The sequence below is a fragment of the Schistocerca americana genome, chromosome 4 (assembly GCF_021461395.2).
Source record: "Schistocerca americana isolate TAMUIC-IGC-003095 chromosome 4, iqSchAmer2.1, whole genome shotgun sequence".
NCBI lineage: Eukaryota > Metazoa > Arthropoda > Insecta > Orthoptera > Acrididae > Schistocerca > Schistocerca americana.
Genome location: NC_060122.1, coordinates 498,658,280 through 498,676,165, shown reverse-complemented (window position 1 = coordinate 498,676,165; position 17,886 = coordinate 498,658,280). Strand labels below are relative to the sequence as shown.

At 39.2% G+C, this 17,886-nt stretch overlaps 1 protein-coding gene across 1 annotated transcript in view; it reads right to left on the bottom strand.

Moving 5' to 3' along the window:
• Positions 1–17,886, bottom strand: part of LOC124613580 (facilitated trehalose transporter Tret1-like) — a 122,940-nt gene that overhangs the window by 68,817 nt on the left and 36,237 nt on the right. The window contains exon 2 of the mRNA XM_047142295.1: positions 10,580–10,896. Coding sequence (XP_046998251.1) covers positions 10,580–10,896 — 317 coding nt within the window. The remainder of the gene's footprint in view (positions 1–10,579; positions 10,897–17,886) is intronic.

The window sequence follows — 17,886 nt, the reverse complement described above, 5'->3', positions numbered from 1 at the left end:
TTTTATGATCTACTTTCTTAAAAAAATGGAGCACAAATAGATGATATTTCCCTTCACAGGAATTGCATACTTAAATTTTTTCAACGACTTGGTAACTAGTTTGGCAGAGTAAGTTATTGTGATGCATTACTCTAGTGTTCAGATCCGACATAAGTATTAGATATTTCCTATCTTTACTGTAATGTTTTTTCTGCTTGAGCTTTATCATGTTTAGGTATGAGTTATTGCATTTGCCAGGCATAGTTCTACCGAATTTTACATTGCATTAAGCCAGCTTTACTACTGATTTATTTTTCTTGTTCCTGCACATTGGCTCATATTAGTGGTAATGTTGCATTTGCTTTGCTAATTTAGATATACTGCTACTTGCTTTGCCAATTTCCATTTTTTTGTCATTGCTGTTTGTGTTAATTGTTTTGTGCTGCTGCATTGCGCCGTTCACTAGTATATATATCTGAGCTCAATAGATTTAAGTTAGCTTAAGAGGGGATAGGCTATATAAGAGAATGAGTTGTGATGCATTGGAAGATACCCATTGACAAGGTATAAGAGAAAGGTTTGGCCGAAAAAGTAGTGTACAATGAAGCATAATTATTTTGAAAGAGGATATGAACAAAAAAGTCTGGTTTAGGGACAACAGGTTTAGGTGAAATTTTCTTGGAAACAAATGACGAGGTAAGATAATGGAAAGTAAATAAAGAAGTAAGAAATATGTGAACATATAAATGCAGAAAGCATGTGTGGATAGGATTTTTTTGTGGGAGCAAATGTTGAAATAAGAGGAAAGATGTATGGAATGAAGTTTTGGGTTGGACTGCAGTACCAAATATTACACTGAAAATAAACCCTGTCCTTTCCTTCTGTGTTATTTCGCTATGTGTTTGTGTACCCTTGTGTATTTGTGTTCTTCCTGTCTTTATGTGTTTACCTGATAAGAGTTATGTTGTAGAATTTTTCTAATACTAAGCTACATTCACTATGATGGGGAATAATGTTATCCTCAAATATAATTTGCATTAACAATATGTTATTTACTTTGTACTGATGTTTAGCACTATTTAATTTGTTCTGTTTCAATGCTCAAGTGTGAAGTTAATGTTCAGAAGCTCTTCTCATTTTTTAATTTATTTATGTCAGAATTTCTGTGACACTGATGTATATATTTATTGCTATTATTTTGTAAAGCCTGTATTACTGCAAACTTTATCTGTATTATTATGTTATTAATGACGTTTTCTGTACCTTTTCAATTGTATTCTCACGTTGTAAAATTGTAATTGACACCAGTTCATCAAATTAAGTAACTTTTAGGGATTCATTTCAGTGCACACATTTTGTTGGTCGTAGTATATGCACATTATACTGTTAGTGTTTGCACATGTGTTGATAATTCAGCAAGGGACTGGCTAACAGCACTGCTGGTTCTAAGGACATTCCAAAACGTTTTTGAGTGCACAAGTGGTGGTTTATTGACTTGCTATATTATCCGCAAACTCTTCAATTGTGATTGTGCACCCGCACAGTGGCAGCGAATGGCTACTAGCTATCTCTACAAGGACTAAAGGGTGTCTGCACCTTCGATGGCCTACTAATACCATTATCTCTACAAGGACTATATTGGGTCTGCACCTTTGGTGGCCTACCAATACCATAATCTCTGCTAGACCTACAGTGGGTCTGCTCTGTGATGACCTGCCGAACCATATTCTTCAAAACTTCGACTGACTCTGATGTGGGTTTGCTCTGTTGTAGCCCATTACCCGCCTGCATGTCAAGAGTCAGCACTGTCTTTCCATTGGAAGGAACCAATACTACTTCTTCAAGACTGCATGGAAATCCACTACTTCCTTGTGCATTTTCTTTTACTGCTCGGACTTAAAAAAAACTGTAATTACTACAGTGATGAATGATCAGGACTGTCTTTATGAGAACAATTTTTGCTTTTGACCAACAGCGTATCAATAAGTGTGTGCATTTGATATCTTTGTTATTGTAATTATGAAATTTTTTTTCAAATCAGTATTGGACACTGCCATAAACAATTTGTAAAGTTTTTTGTGGGGACCATGGTGGCTATGTGAGTAGGCTGTTGAAGTTTTTTGTTGGTAACGACACGTAGCGCTCTGTATGAAAATCACTGACTGTGCTGTGTGCAGTCTGTGGCTGGTTGGCATTTTTGGAATATTCACTATTGTAGTGTTGGGCAGTTGGATGGGAACAGCATGTAGCGTTGCTCAGTTGGAGCTGAACCGCCAGCACTGGTGGATGTGGAGAGAGAGATGACAGAGTTTTGAGAAGTTACTATAAGCGGACAACCTGGACATGTGTCCGCCAGAAAAAGGAAATTTGTAAAGGTGGAGATCAAGAATTCATATATATATATATATATATATATATATATATATATATATATATATATATATATATGATGACTTTTGACCATTATTAAGGTAAATACATTGTTTTTTCTCTGTCAAAATCATTCATTTGCTAACTATGCCTATCAGTAGTTAGTGCCTTCAGTAGTTAGAACCTTTTATTTAGCTGGCAGTATTGGCGCTCACTGTAATGCAGCAGTTCGAGTACCGAAGATTTTTGTCGGTAAGTGATTCATGAAAGGTATAGGTTATTCTTAGTCCAGGCCATTCTTTTGTGGGGATTATTAAAAGTCAGATTGCGTTGCGCTAAAAATATTGTGTGTCAGTTTAGTGATGATCAGAGTAAGTAAAGAGAGAAATGTCAGAGTACGTTCAGTTTTGCTCAGCTGTTTGAAAACCAAATAACGTAGAAGTTTACCAGCACAGTTATTTATAATTTTTCTAAGGGGACGTTGCAATAGTTAGGAATCCCACTCATGATGAAAATATATTGGATCTAATAGCAACAAATAGCCCTGACCTCACGGAGGATGTTCCCATCGAAACGGGTATCAGTGACCACGACGAGGTTGTGGCAACAACAATCACCAAAATACAAAGGACGACTAAAACAAGCATAAATATATATGTGTTCTGTAAACTACATAAAAAGTCAATAAGGAACATGAAACATTCAGTAGATGGCAGGAGCACATAGAAGAACTGTGGCTCAAGTTTAAAAGAATGGTTTAGCATTCCATGATGTGATATGTACCTAGTAGAACAGTTAGTAATGGGAGGTGCCCTCCATGGTGGACAATCAGTGTAAAGAAACTTCTAAAGACACAGAGATTACAGCGTAGTAGGCGTAAATCAAAGTATAGGGCTATAGACAGAGAGATGCTGAATGAAACACGTTTGGCAGTCAAAAGAGTAATGCGTGATGCCTTCAGTGACTACCGAAGCAGAATATTATCCAAAGATATTTTGCTAAATCTAAAAGAAAATCTGTTGCTATGTAAAGGCTGTTAGCGGCACTAAAGCTAGCGTCCAGTCCCTAGTGAATGAGATAGGAACTGAAATCGAGAGTAGCAAAGCAAAAGCTGAAATGCATAACTCTGTTTTCAAATGTTCCCTTACAAAGAAAAACCCGCGAGAGCTGCCGTAATTTAATTCTTTTACAGCTGAAAAGAAGAATCAAATAAATATTAGTGTCAGTGGTGTTAAGAACCAGCTGAGCTAGTTAAAACTAAACAAAGCTCCAGAGCCCAATGGAATCCCTATCATATTATATACCGAATTTGCGACTGTATTAGCCCCTCTTCTGACTATAATTTATCGTAGATTCTTCGAACAAAAAAAGCACAGGTCACTATAGTCTACAAGAATGCTGGCAGATCCTAATGTTAAGTTTCTCACTGTTCCTACTGCTGCTAGTTCTCCTTACTTTTCTCTTTCATCGATTTACTCTCAATCTATATTCTATACTAATTAGACTGTCATCACGATATTCTTCCTTACTTTCTCTCAGGATAGCAATGTCACGACCGAATCTCATCATTGGTATCCTTTCACCTTGAAAGTTAATGCCACTCCAGAACCTTTCTTTTATTTCCATCATTGTTTCTTCGATGTACAGATTGAACAGTAGGGTCTGTACTCCTGTCTTGCGCCCTTCTAAACCGAACACTTCGTTCTTGGTCTCCCTCTCTTATTATTCCCTCTTGGTTCTTGTACGTATTGTTTATTACTGCGTAAAGATTACCCTATTTTTCTCAGAACTTCGAACATCTTACACAATTTTAAATTGTCGAAAGCTTTTTCCAGGACGAAAAATCCTATGAACGTGTCTAAGTCTTGTTTCCATTATCAACCGGAACGTCAGAATTGCCTCTCTCGTGCCTTTACCTTTCCTAAAGCCAAACTGATCGTCATCTAACAGATCCTCACTTCTCCTTGCATTCTTCTGTATACAACTCTTGCAAGAAACTTGGATGCATGAGCTGTTAGGCTGATTGTGCGATAATTCTCGCACATGTCAGCTCTTGCTACCTTCGGAATTGCGTGCATGATATTTTACCGAAAGTCAGATGGTATGCCGCCAGAGTCATACATTCTGCATATCAACGCGAACAGGCATTTTGTTGCCACTTCAAAGACTGATATCTCTACTAAATCGACTCCGGTTTCTTCTTCTATCACATCAAACAAACCTTCCACCTGATAGAGGCATCCAATGTACTCTTTCCACCTATTCGCTCTCTTTTCTGCATTCAGAAATGGAATTTCCGTTGCACTCTTAATATTACCACACTTGCTTTTAATTTCAGCGAAGGTTGTTTTGACTTTTCTATATATTAAGTCAGTCCTTTCAACAATCATTTCTTCTTCGATTTCTTCACATTTTTCACGCAGCCCTTTCGTCTTAGCTTCCCTGTACTTCCCATTTATTTCATTCTTCAGAGGCTTGTATTTCTGTATTCCTGAATTTCTCTGAACATTTTTGTACTTCCGTCTTTCATCGCATCGACTGAAGTATTTCTTCTGTTACCCACGGTTTCTTCGCAGTTATCTTCTTTGTACCTATGTTTCTCTGTGCAACTTCTGTGATTGCTCTGTTTAGAGACGTCCATTTCTGTTTAACTGTATTGCTTACTGAGCTATTCCTTATTGCTGTATCTACAGCCGTAGAGAACTTCAAGCGTGTCTCGCCATTCCTTAGTACTTCCGTATCCCACTTCTTTGCTTATTGATTCTTACTCACTAATCTCTTAAACTTCAGTCTACTCTTCATCGTTACTAAATTGTGATCTGAGTCAATATGTGCTCCTGGATACGCCTTACAATCCAGTATCAGATTTCGGAATCTCTCCCTGACCATGATGTAATCTAACTGAAATCTTCCCGTATCACCCGGCCTTTTCCAAGTATACCTCCTCCTCTTGCTATTTTTGAACAGAGTATTCGCCATTACTAGCTGAAATTTACAACAGAACTCAGTAAGTCTTTCTCCTCTCTCGTTTCTAGTACCAAGCCCATATTCATCTGTGGCTTTTTCTTCTAGTCCTTCCCCTACAACTGTATTCCAGTCTCCCATGACTATTAGATTTTCATTTCCCTTTATGTATTGTATTAGCCTTTTAGTGTCTTCATATACTTTTTCTATCTTTTCATATTCAGCCTGCGACGTCGGCATGTATACCTGAACTATCACTTTCGGTGTTGGTTCACTTGCACTGAACTCTTCACAGTAACACAACTTCTGCCCTACCTTCCTATTCAGAACGAATCGTGCTCTCGTTATACCATTTTCTGCTGCTGTTGATATTACCCATATTCATCTAACCAAAAATAATTGCCTTCTTTCTAAATCACTTCACTGACCCCTACTACATACAGATTGAGCCTTTGCATTCTCCTTTTCAGAATTTCCAGCTTCCCTACTAAGTTCAAGTTTTTGACATTCCGTGTCTCGACTCGCAGAACGTTATCCTTTCGTTGGTCATTCAGTTTTTTTGTCATGGTCATCTCCCACTTGGCAGTCTCCTCCCGGAGATCCGAAGGGGGACTATTCTGGAATCTTTTGCCAATGGAGAGATCATGACACGCTCTCACATAGCGTTATGTGTATTTAATGCAGTGGTTTCCATCGCCTTCTGCATCCACATGCCGTTGACCATTTCTGATTCTTCTGCCTTTAGGAGCAGTTTCCCACCTCAAGGACGAGATATTGCCATCAACCCCTGTCCGCCTGTCCGCTTTCTTTGACAAGGCCGTTGATAGAGGGTGACTTCGTATGCCGAAATTCTGCGGCCACCAGTGCTGGTTAGTAATCAAAATTTAAGCGGTGACTGGTTTCTTACACAGAACCGCGGACTATGAAATTATCAAGTAGCTAAGAAATTTATTAAACAAAACTATAGTTATTTGGTTATTACAACTGTTATTAATTATTGTTAATTTGTTTATTGGTGTGAATCATGGTGTGAATGGAAAGTAAGATATTGTTATATCTGTTAGTGGAGTACATTCTAGCGTGGGAAGTGGGTACACAGAGGGAGAATCATACTCAGGGGTTATTGTAAATTGCAACTAGCCACTTTATTGGACTGGTGAAACAAGATACATTTTATAATAATTTTAGTATCTGAAACTATCTGGATATTTGTGAATTTTATAAACTTGTTCTTTTGATAAACTCTTCATAAAAGGTATTAAGTTATGATTGGTCAGATGTAAAAGAAGTGGTATTTCGCGGTTGGATAGTAATATTGGATCGGTTACGATGTATATAAGCCAAGCAGAGGATAGAACATGCGCGTGTGTTTTGTGCGCTAAGAGAATTGCTTTGTGAAGCCTAAGTGGAATTTGGATCTTAGCTGTGATCATGTTTGGACGTTGATATGAGAAGCCCTGAATAAATGTGAAAACTTTAATGGATAATGGTGAAAACTTGACAGCGACGTGTCGCAAAGTGGACGTAAACATGTCAAAAAACGAACACGTTAAATTCCGATTTTAATATGTAACCTGCGACTTTTGAATAACGAAAATCTACATGCCGTGTTATACGAAGCGCGATCGCAATCTGAACATTCGTGGTGGTCAAATTGAATAATAGCTGAGCGAGCATTCTATCACAGTCAGTTCGTTTGTTAATCCTTTTGGCAACGGGTTTGCTTAGTTACCGTGAACTTCCTACTGCAAATGAGTGTGACAGCGTGTGAATGAAAATGTAACTATGGTTAACATGGACTTGGCGTCGTTTTGTATCAAACAAGTGACAATACACCAACGTTTTCAGTCGCAAACTACCTTTCAATTAATCTCTCAATCAACCTAATACTGAAAAACATTTGTTGCACCAGTTGGATTCGTATAATGCTACTGGCTCTACTACAGCTTTTCCAGTAGGATAACATCGTTCGTTTTAACAGGGACGACGTGTGGACCGGACTGCTGAAGAAGAAATTCACTACCAGGTGAGTGAACACTTCCTGTAGGACGAAATCAAGTAACCGCGCCGTTGCAGTATCCAGTGAATTTTCTTTGTTTCCTTGATAGGGCTTCTCCTACATCTACATCCATACTCCGCAACCCACCTGACGGTGTGTGGCGGAGGGTACCCTGAGTACCTCTACCGGTTCTCCCTTCTATTCCAGTCTCGTTATTGTTCGTGGAAAGGAGGATTGTCGGTATGCTTCTGTGTGGGCTCTAATCTCTCTGATTTTATCCTCATGGTCTCTTCGCGAGATATACTTAGGAGGGAGCAATATACTGCTTGACTCTTCGGTGAATGTATGTTCTGGAAACTTTAACAAAAGCCCGTACCGAGCTACTGAGCGTCTCTCCTGCAGAGTCTTCCACTGGAGTTTATCTATCATCTCCGTAACGCTTTCACGATTACTAAATGATCCTTTAACGAAGCGCGCTGCTCTCCGTTGGATCTTCTCTATCTCTTCTATCAACCCTATCTGGTACGGATCCCACACTGCTGAGCAGTATTCAAACAGTGGGCGAACAAGCGTACTGTAACCTACTTCCTTTGTTTTCGGATCGCATTTCCTTAGGATTCTTCCAATTAATCTCAGTCTGGCATCTGCTTTACCGACGATCAACTTTATGTGATCATTCCACTTTAAATCACTCCTAATGCGTACTCCCAGATAATTTATGGAATTAACTGCTTCCAGTTGATGACCTGCTATTTTGTAGCTAAATGATAAGGGATCTATCTTTCTATGTATTCGCAGCACATTACGCTTGTCTACATTGAGATTCAATGCCATTCCCTGCACCATGCGTCAATTCGCTGCAGATCCTCCTGCATTTCAGTACAATCCTCCATCGCTACAACCCCTCGACACACCACAGCATCATCCGCAAAAAGCCTCAGTGAACTTCCGATGTCATCCACCAGGTCATTTATGTATATTGTGAATAGCAACGGTCCTATGACACTCCCCTGCTGCACACCTGAAATCACTCTTTCTTCGGAAGACTTCTCTCCATTGAGAATGACATGCTGCGTTCTGTTATCTAGGAACTCCTCAATCCAATCACACAATTGGTCTGATAGTCCATATGCTCTTACTTTGTTCATTAAACGACTGTGGGGAACTGTATCGAACGCTTTGCGGAAGTCAAGAAACACGGCATCTACCTGGGAACCCGTGTCTATGGCGCTCTGAGTCTCGTGGACGAATAGCGCGAGCTGGGTTTCACACGACCGTCTTTTTCGAAACCCATGCTGATTCCTACAGAGTAGATTTCTAGTCTCCAGAAAAGTCATTATACTCGAACATAATGCGTGTTCCAAAATTCTACAACTGATCGACGTTAGAGATATAGGTCTATAGTTCTGCACATCTGTTCGACGTCCCTTCTTGAAAACGGGGATAACCTGCGCCCTTTTCCAATCTTTTGGAACGCTACGCTCTTCTAGAGACCTACGGTACACCGCTGCAAGAAGGGGGGCAAGTTCCTTCGCGTACTCTGTATAAAATCGAACTGGTATCCCATCAGGTCCAGCGGCCTTTCCTCTTTTGAGGAATTTTAATTGTTTCTCTATCCCCCTGTCGTCCCCTTCGGTATCTACATTTTGTCATCTGTGCGACAATCTAGAGGAGGAACTACAGTGCAGTCTTCCTCTGTGAAACAGCTTTGGAAAAATACATTTAGTATTTCGGCCTTTAGTCTGTCATCCTCTGTTTCAGTACCATTTTGGTCACAGAGTGTCTGAACATTTTGTTTTGATCCACCTACCCCTTTGACATAAGACCAAAATTTCTTAGGATTTTCTGCCATGTCAGTACATAAAACTTTACTTTCGAATTCATTGAACGCCTCTCCGCATAGCCCTCCTCACACTACATTTCGCTTCGCGTAATTTTTGTTTGTCTGCAAGGCTTTGGCTATGTTTATGTTTGCTATGAAGTTCCCTTTGCTTCCGCAGTAGTTTTCTAACTCGGTTGTTGTACCACTGTGGCGCTTTTCCATCTCTTACGATCTTGCTTGGCACATACTCATCTAACGCATATTGTACGATGGTTTTGAACTTTGTCCACTGATCCTCAACACTATCTGTACGTGAGACAAAACTTTTGTGTTGAGCCGTGAGGTATTCTGTAATCTGCTTTTTGTCACTTTTGCTAAACAGAAAAATCTTCCTACCTTTTTTAATATTTCTATTTACGGCTGAAATCATCGATGCCGTAACCGCTTTGTAATCACTGATTCCCTGTTCTGCGTTAACTGTTTCAAATAGTTCGGGTCTGTTTGTCACCAGAAGGTCTAATATGTTATCGCCACTAGTCGGTTCTCTGATTAACTGCTCAAGGTAGTTTTCAGATAAAGCACTTAAAAGAATTTCACTGGATTCTTTGTCCCTGCCACCTGTTATGAACGTTTGAGTCTCCCAGTCTATATCAGGCAAATTAAAATCTCCTCCAAGAACTATAACATGGTGGGGAAATCTACTCGAAATATTTTCCAAATTATGTAGATGTAGATGTAGATAGATAGGACTTCTCCTGAGCAGTCCACATGTAGACTTCTTTGTTGATCCATTATGGACTGTGTGATAACGGCCGGTGTGTATTTCTTGATACAATAATTTACCAAGAGCCGTACGGATTGTATAAATGTATTTTATGAACTTCTTATATACTACCAGTTTCGGCGTTACATTGATGCCATCTTCAGACTCCACATGTCATACTCGTAAAAACGCTATACACTAAAGGAGCCATATAACTGGATCCGTGAATCAAATCGCTATGCATCAGGCCACGAAGAGTTGACGCATAGCGATTTGATTCACGGATCCAGTTATATGGCTCCTTCCGTGTGCAGCGAGTTTACGACTATGATGCGTGGGGCCTGAAGATGGCATCAATGTGACGCCGAAACTGGCAGTATATAAGAAGTTCATAAAATAAATTTCTACAATACATACGGCTGTTGGTAAATTATTGTATCAAGAAATACATGTATACTTCTTCAACTATGGTTTCTTCTTAATCATCCGCGATTGGGAAGAACGTGCAGCACTGTAAGATGAATGTGTAGAGACGGTCGAACATCATCAAGAAGTTTGATGGTCACAAGTTGATATTTTGCGAGGTGAATTAAAACTTTATGACTTTTTCTGGCAACAAGTTGGTGGCCCCATGATATACACACCAAACGGCAATAGAAGAACCTTTATGCAGGGCACTCACCGGTATGACGAGGCCTATGCCCAGACTGGCCACGACGACGGCGGTCATGAGCTCTCCGAAGGTGGTGGCGAAGCGCTCCCAGATGGCGGCGGCCAGGAAGGGCACGGCGGACGCGAGCAGCAGCCAGCGGCGGCCCACCGTGTTGACGAGCACCGCGGCCGCCACCACCGTCGGCACCAACGCCAGCGAGCCGACGGAGCCCAGCCACGACGCCTCGTCCTCCGTCAGCACGATATGCGACGAGTTCTGCTGCAGCCGCGGCAGCATCGGCGCGTTCCAGCCCATGAACAGCCCCGCCGACAGGTACGCCAGCGACGCTGCACGGGCACACCGCGTCACAGACTTCAAGTCATCTCTCTGAGTTTAATGCCAGTGTTGCAGTGTTGCGCGGCAGATAAATAATTGGGCACAGCTGAGTAAAATTTAAGACATGGGCCTCGGATAACGCAAGGAGCCACATAAACGTGTCAGAGGCGACCAAAAGTTATTGCATCGGTGTCTGTTGCTGCTATAACAAGAACTGTAGTATGACGCCAGGCAGTTACTACATTGCAGGTCACAGGAATTCGAACCATTGCAACGTCTGTCGCCTGGTTACTGCACATCTGAGTCAAAGACTTGTTGTGGCTTGAATGATAAAAACTGATGCTGTAGCGAAACAAGCACAGGACGGGACCATATAAATACTAGTCCTTTATAGTCAAAGGTATTGCATTCTGATGGACACCAAACCTAAGCAAAGACCTATGTCTGTCTACAAGTCCAGAAATCTACGAGTTCATGAGTCTACAACTCTAGGAGTCTACATGGCTGAACCAGTCACTCTCTATTGACTCTGCCTCTGCTGGCTGAAGCGCTGATGCTCATGCCAAGTCGGATACTGTCGACGTAGTACCCTTTACACAGTAGCCATTTGCGGGCCTACTTCAGTTACTGCCAACCTTCTACCCTGGAAATCTCTGGCGGTCAGCCACTCATCCGCCATTGTTTGGGCAGGAAAACTCTTGGCTGCCTCGCTTCTAGTAGACGTCACTGAGGTGTGCTGCTCCTTATACACTGGGTCCACATCATGATATCGCACTCCTCGTCCGAGGATACTTGGGCACCTCGAAGCAGTGCGGCTGCCGCAGTGGGATGACACCTGGTCTGAGCCTTACTGTTGGTGTCGTCTCTTCCATCCCAGAACGGCATCACCAAGTCACGTGATGACCTGCTCCGTCTCTGACAACTGTATACAGCTTACATCCCTCGGCCACTGGCTTCTTTGGACATCGGCACAACTATCCTGGTTCTGAATAATAAATGTGTGTTCATGAACGCTATGTCATTGATGATATATAGGACGTCTAACAGGCTTCCACTTACTGCCTCACTGCTATCTGGCCTAGGTCGTGGAGTATTGGCATCTCAGCCTCCAACTAGCCGTTCCACCACTGACCATAGTGGACCACCACCCAAGCAGATATAACTCTCAGAGAGTAACGGCACATATTCAGTGAGATGCAGTTCTCGAAGCCTCTGCATCTTAAGAAAGAATTTTTCACTCTGGAGCAAAGTGTGAGTGGATTTCAAACTTCCTAGCAGATCAAATCTGTGTGCTAACTCTGAACTCGAGACTAGGACTTTCACCTTTCATGGACAGTTCCTCTGCTGACTGAGATATTCAAGCTCGACTCTCACAATGCGATGAGATATTGGCGGGCGTAGAACTGTGAGGGCAGCTTGTGGACTGTGCTTCGATAGCTCAGTCCTTAGACCACATTTCCAAAGGCGCAAACATTGCAGGTACAAGTCTTGCTCAGGCACATATTTTGAATCTGCCAGGAAGCTTCTCTACATCACTTTCATCGACTTACAACTGTTTATACTACTCAAACATCAGCCTCCCTCTGTATCCCCATCCTCCCTCTGCCCCTCCCAGAAAACTTCCCTTCATTTCCACACAGATGATTCCATGCAATGTGTCCTCACAACCGTGTAGTGGGATTCCTTCTTAAACACGAGACATAAATTTGTTTAAATGTCTTTCAAAATTCGCCTCCAATACAGAGGGCAACTGTTCCAGCTAAGAATATGTTCGTTTTGCCATTTTGTTCCGGTGAAACAGCGCACTAAGGGGCGTAAAACGTAAAAATTGAGGAAAATTTAGGTCACCAATATAAAAATCGTAACTGCCGTCCTAGATTTTAGCATCTGACTCGAATAAAAAGTTCTGCTGATATCGGTGCCTCTCATAAATCTATTGAACACAAAATATACAAAAATTAAACGAGTTCCTAGCAGTGAACACGAAATAAAATTCTTCAAGAATTATATATTAAACCATTTTGATTCCGATTAGTCGCTCATCTCCCATCACTCAGCAGCATTTCGATATTCATTGTTTATCTTCATATTTCAAATCAATATTTTAGATGGAAGTAAAACAAATTATGTAATAGAATCCCTACAACCGATTCTCTCTTTTAGTCATGTTGTGTCACAGATTTCTTTCCTCCCCAATTCCGCTCACTATCTATTCGTTTGTTATCTGATCCACTCAACTAATATTCATTGTTTTTCTACAGTAACATATCTCTGTAACAATGCTACATTTCTGTGCTTGTGTGTCGTGAGACTAGCGGTCCTTACATGTGACATCTTTGAAGTGTATTTTTATCCTTATCGTCACCTGTATGTTCTATACTTTATCTGCGCTAACCGAATGCTATTGTATTTTTTTTATTTTTAAGAGTGAAAGTAAATTTTATACGCTCAAAGGCTACGTGCAATTGTTTGTTTGGATAAACCATGGAACCACACTTCCATCTCTCCTTGTCTATATTGTACTGATTTTCGTCGACTATTTACTTCCTTAGAGCGCCACACTTCAGACAAATACTTTCAGACAAGACTTCCCAACTCTTCAATATTCCTTCAATGTTAACATATTTATGAGACACTACCCTCACTGTTGCCAATCAGCATTATATAGTCTCTCTAATTCAGACTTCGTAGGTATTTTGCTGTGTAATATCACATTTCCTCTGAGTTTGAAAAACTGACATTCAACTCTCCTTATCTACTTACTTATGAAGTGTCAAACTATGGCCAAAGTCAATGATGATTCAATGTTAACCATATTAGGCGACCTGTATGCATTGTGTGTCTTACTAGGTTTTTTGATTTGCAGAGTCGAGATAAAGAAGTCCTTATTATCTTAATACTCTCGTTAACTTGCATTTGATCTTCTAGGATGTGGAAATGTGTGGAATAAAACGATGCCATTACACTGTTGTGAATATAACTGAATAATACGAAGAAAATAAATTCAAGGCTCACCTGGAAATTCAGGGTGAGGCTGGATCCAATACTTCTCAGTTCTCATTTCAACTAAACCTACAGCAGTTTCATGAATTCACAGGAAGGAACAGAAAGAAGACTGAGACGATTTGGACGAGACTCACAAGGTCGGAAACACTATTTCATCTATTGCAACAAATCACTGTCTCAACATACCAGCATGCGTGCTAACGGCATAGGTGCTCCAACATATTCCAAATCTTTATTCTGTTTACCTTAATAAAATTAATATTACGTTCTTAAGACTGGTAAATCATATATAGAGTTTGCAAAGGACAACAGTTTTTGAATACAATAGATAAACTCAATAAACACTTAATTTCTGTTCGAAAGGGAAGGGCAGTATCAAATTGGCGACCATGGCAGGATGCCAATATGAAGTATTGTACTTTTATTGTAAGTTATGAATTTTAAAATATTGTTTGTAGTTTACTGCCGTATAATAGGAACTAACTCATGCAGACTTATTGTTTCATACACAGTAACTGATGGAGAACTTATTAAGTAACTGTGCTCTAATCCACAAGCAAATTGCAGTTGTTTCAAAGAAAATGCCTTTTGCATGCTGCACGTCGAAATTTTTCCTTTCATTTATGCACCCAGACGCGTTTCGCCTTTTTTACAAGGCACCTTCAGTGGGTGTCCTGAAATATTACATGATTTGTCCTTTTTACACATAGGTTATGATTTCACCTCTGGATTATAGCTTTAAAAACAGTTCCTTAACTTTTTTTTTTTTTTTTTTACGAAATGGAAAGGTACTTACAGGTAACTTCTAATTCACTGCATCTAAGCACACCGCTTTTTCTCATCTGGCAACCAGGTGGACATCTTACAGTCCACTTTCAGTTCACTGTTTTCGTTACACATCACTGTACCTGCCATCTTTTTAATATAGAGATTCATTTGTTTTTCTAAGTGTTACCAACTGTTTTGTGGATGTGTGTGGTGTGTGTGTGTATATGTGTGTGTGTGTGTGTGTGTGTGTGTGTGTGTGTGTGTGTGTGTGTGTGTGTGTATTAGAGAGGGAGAGAGATTTCTTCCTTTTTTCTTAAAAATAACAAATAACAATATTTGCCAATCCAATAACCTTGTACTTCACTACATCAATGTAAAGATTAAAAACAGTTCTTTTACTGGTAAAAAAGCGAAAGAAACAGCTCAGAAAGTTTGGCTAAAATACGAAATGAAAGCTCTACACTCGAAAAAAAAAACTTTATCTCGAAAACTATACAAAACCCATGTACAACTTGCAAATAACATTAACAAACCTGCTGTTTTTTCTGATATGGTCAAAAAAGTTGAAAGTTACACAGACACTGTCTTGAAAGAAATTGAGGAAAAACACAAGAAAAACATAACACAGCTCATGAGACAACAAACACAAAAAAGAAACATAAACAATAAACAACCAAAACACACACACCAATTTTATCCACAGTTGATAAACCTCATAGACACACAATTAAACAATGAAGAAAAAGAGATCTTAGAAAAAGGGCTGAAATGTAATGTGAATGCAAAAGTAGATGAAGAATACATAGAAAACCTCATAATACAATCAGAAGCCATTGTAAAGCGAAAGGAGAAAAGTGAAAACAGCAATATAAACAATGGACTAATAAGTTAATTTATATAAAAAAAGAAGTACATAAAATTATTACAGATACAAAAAGCAGACTGACAAAAACAGTAAAAACACAGAATCTGAAACACTCAGAAAACTCAGAAAGAAACTCCAAAATGAAAACATCATTATTACTAAAGCAAACAATGGAAATGCAGTAGTTCTTATGCCCAAACAGCAACCCATTGACAAAACACAGCAGTTCACTTCACAAAATAATATTAAAAAACTGAAATCAGACCCAACAAACAGATTTCAGATCAAGGTAAAGAATATGTTAAAAAATGTAGACTACACTCTGGATAACAGAGAAAAAGGTAAATTAATACAGAACAATCCTACAGCACCCACCCTCCGATACCAACAAAAGATCTATAAGCCAAATATCCCAGTAAGACCCATTGTAAACTTCAAACAAGCTCCCTCTTACAAACTTGCAGGACACATGTTGAAATTACTAACAGAAACTTATAAAATAGAAGATTACAGAACTATAAGGAACATGTCACAATTAATACAACTTTTAAAAGATGTAAAAATCCCAGAAACAGCTACTCTACTCTCTTTTGACATAGAAAACATGTACTTTAACATCCCAATAGCAGAAACAATAAATAACATAGAACAAAACCTGAAGGACAACAGCCAGCTACCAGATGAACACATCAAAGAAATACACAAGTTGCTGGAACTGATAACTGAACAGAATTACTTTCATTTCAATAATCAATACTATTTACAGGAAGATGGGTTACCAATGGGATCCTCAGTGTCAGGTTCCCTAGCAAACATTTTCATAAACCATGCAGAAAACTTAATTTTCAAAAATGTTATCAAAAGGAATTACAACATACTTTATTGGGTCAGATAAATGGATGACATCCTTTGTTTAATAGATGAACCAGTTGCATACAGATATAAACACAATACAGAGAAAGATAAGACTCACAATGGAAAAAGAACAGAACAATCAAATAAACTTTTTAGATATAACCATTAAAAAACAAAACAATCAGCATAGCTTTGTAATCTACCATAAACCTACAACTGACACAATCCTCCATCAGACTCCTAATCACCCACACTCATAGAAACAATCAGCACTCAATTACATGCTTCGTGGGCTCAACACAGTACCACTCAGCCCAGAAAATTACCAGAAAGAACTAGACATCATCACACAAATAGCAACAAACATTGGGTATAATAGGGAACTAGTCACCAAATTAAACAAAAAATTAAGAAAACAAACACAGTCAGTGAACACAGTACATAAACAACCACAAACAACAGTAGAACAAAACACTAGACAAACAGGCACAAACAGTGACAGAACCATAATCACACAAAGGATACGGAAAACGAGAAACAAGATTCAAGATGGTACACAATGATATACAAGCAGAAACTCGCACATAAAATAACAAACATTTTCAAAAGACAAGGGATAAGCATGGCATTCAAAACAGACAATTCAATCCAAAGGCACATTCCAAAAATAACAAAAAACATAGCTATCTACCAAAAAGAAGGAATATACCAACTACAGTGCAACACATGTGATGGAAGGTATATAGGACAAACCAGCAGAATATCTGACACCTCGTACAAAGAACATATCAGAGCATGGAAATATGGAACTAGCCACTCAACTTTTGCAAAACATTTGAGAGAAAATAAACGCAAACCTACTACAAGAGAACATGATATGAAAATAATTAGAATAAATAATGAAAGACATCTCCTAACATTACAGGAAAATTATGATATATACAAAGCAAAGGCTGAGAAGAAATAACTACTAAATGACCAAGTAAATATGACTAACAACGCACTGTTTACACTGACTGATCATATAATAGACAGAAATCCCAACAAATGATTACACATCTGATTCCTCTCATAAGTATATACAGGAAAATATAATAATAATAATAATAATCATTACTATTATTCTTAAGGGAAAAAGAACAAGAAATCCCCCTCCCTCTCTAATACAGACACACACACACACACACACACACACACACACACATCCGCAAAACAGTTGGTAACACTTAGAAAAACAAATGAATCTTCGTATTAAAAAGATGGCAGTTACAGTGATGTGTAATGAAAACAGTGAATGGAAAGTGAACTGTAAGATTTCCACCTGGTTGCCAGATGAGAAAAAGCAGTTTGTTTGGATGCAGTGAATTAGAAGTTACCTGTAAGTACCTTCCCATTTCGTAAAAAAACGTTAAGGAACTGTTTTTAAATCTATAACCTAGATGTGAAACCATAACCTATGTGTAAAAAGGACAAATCATGTAATATTTCAGGACACCCATTGAAGATG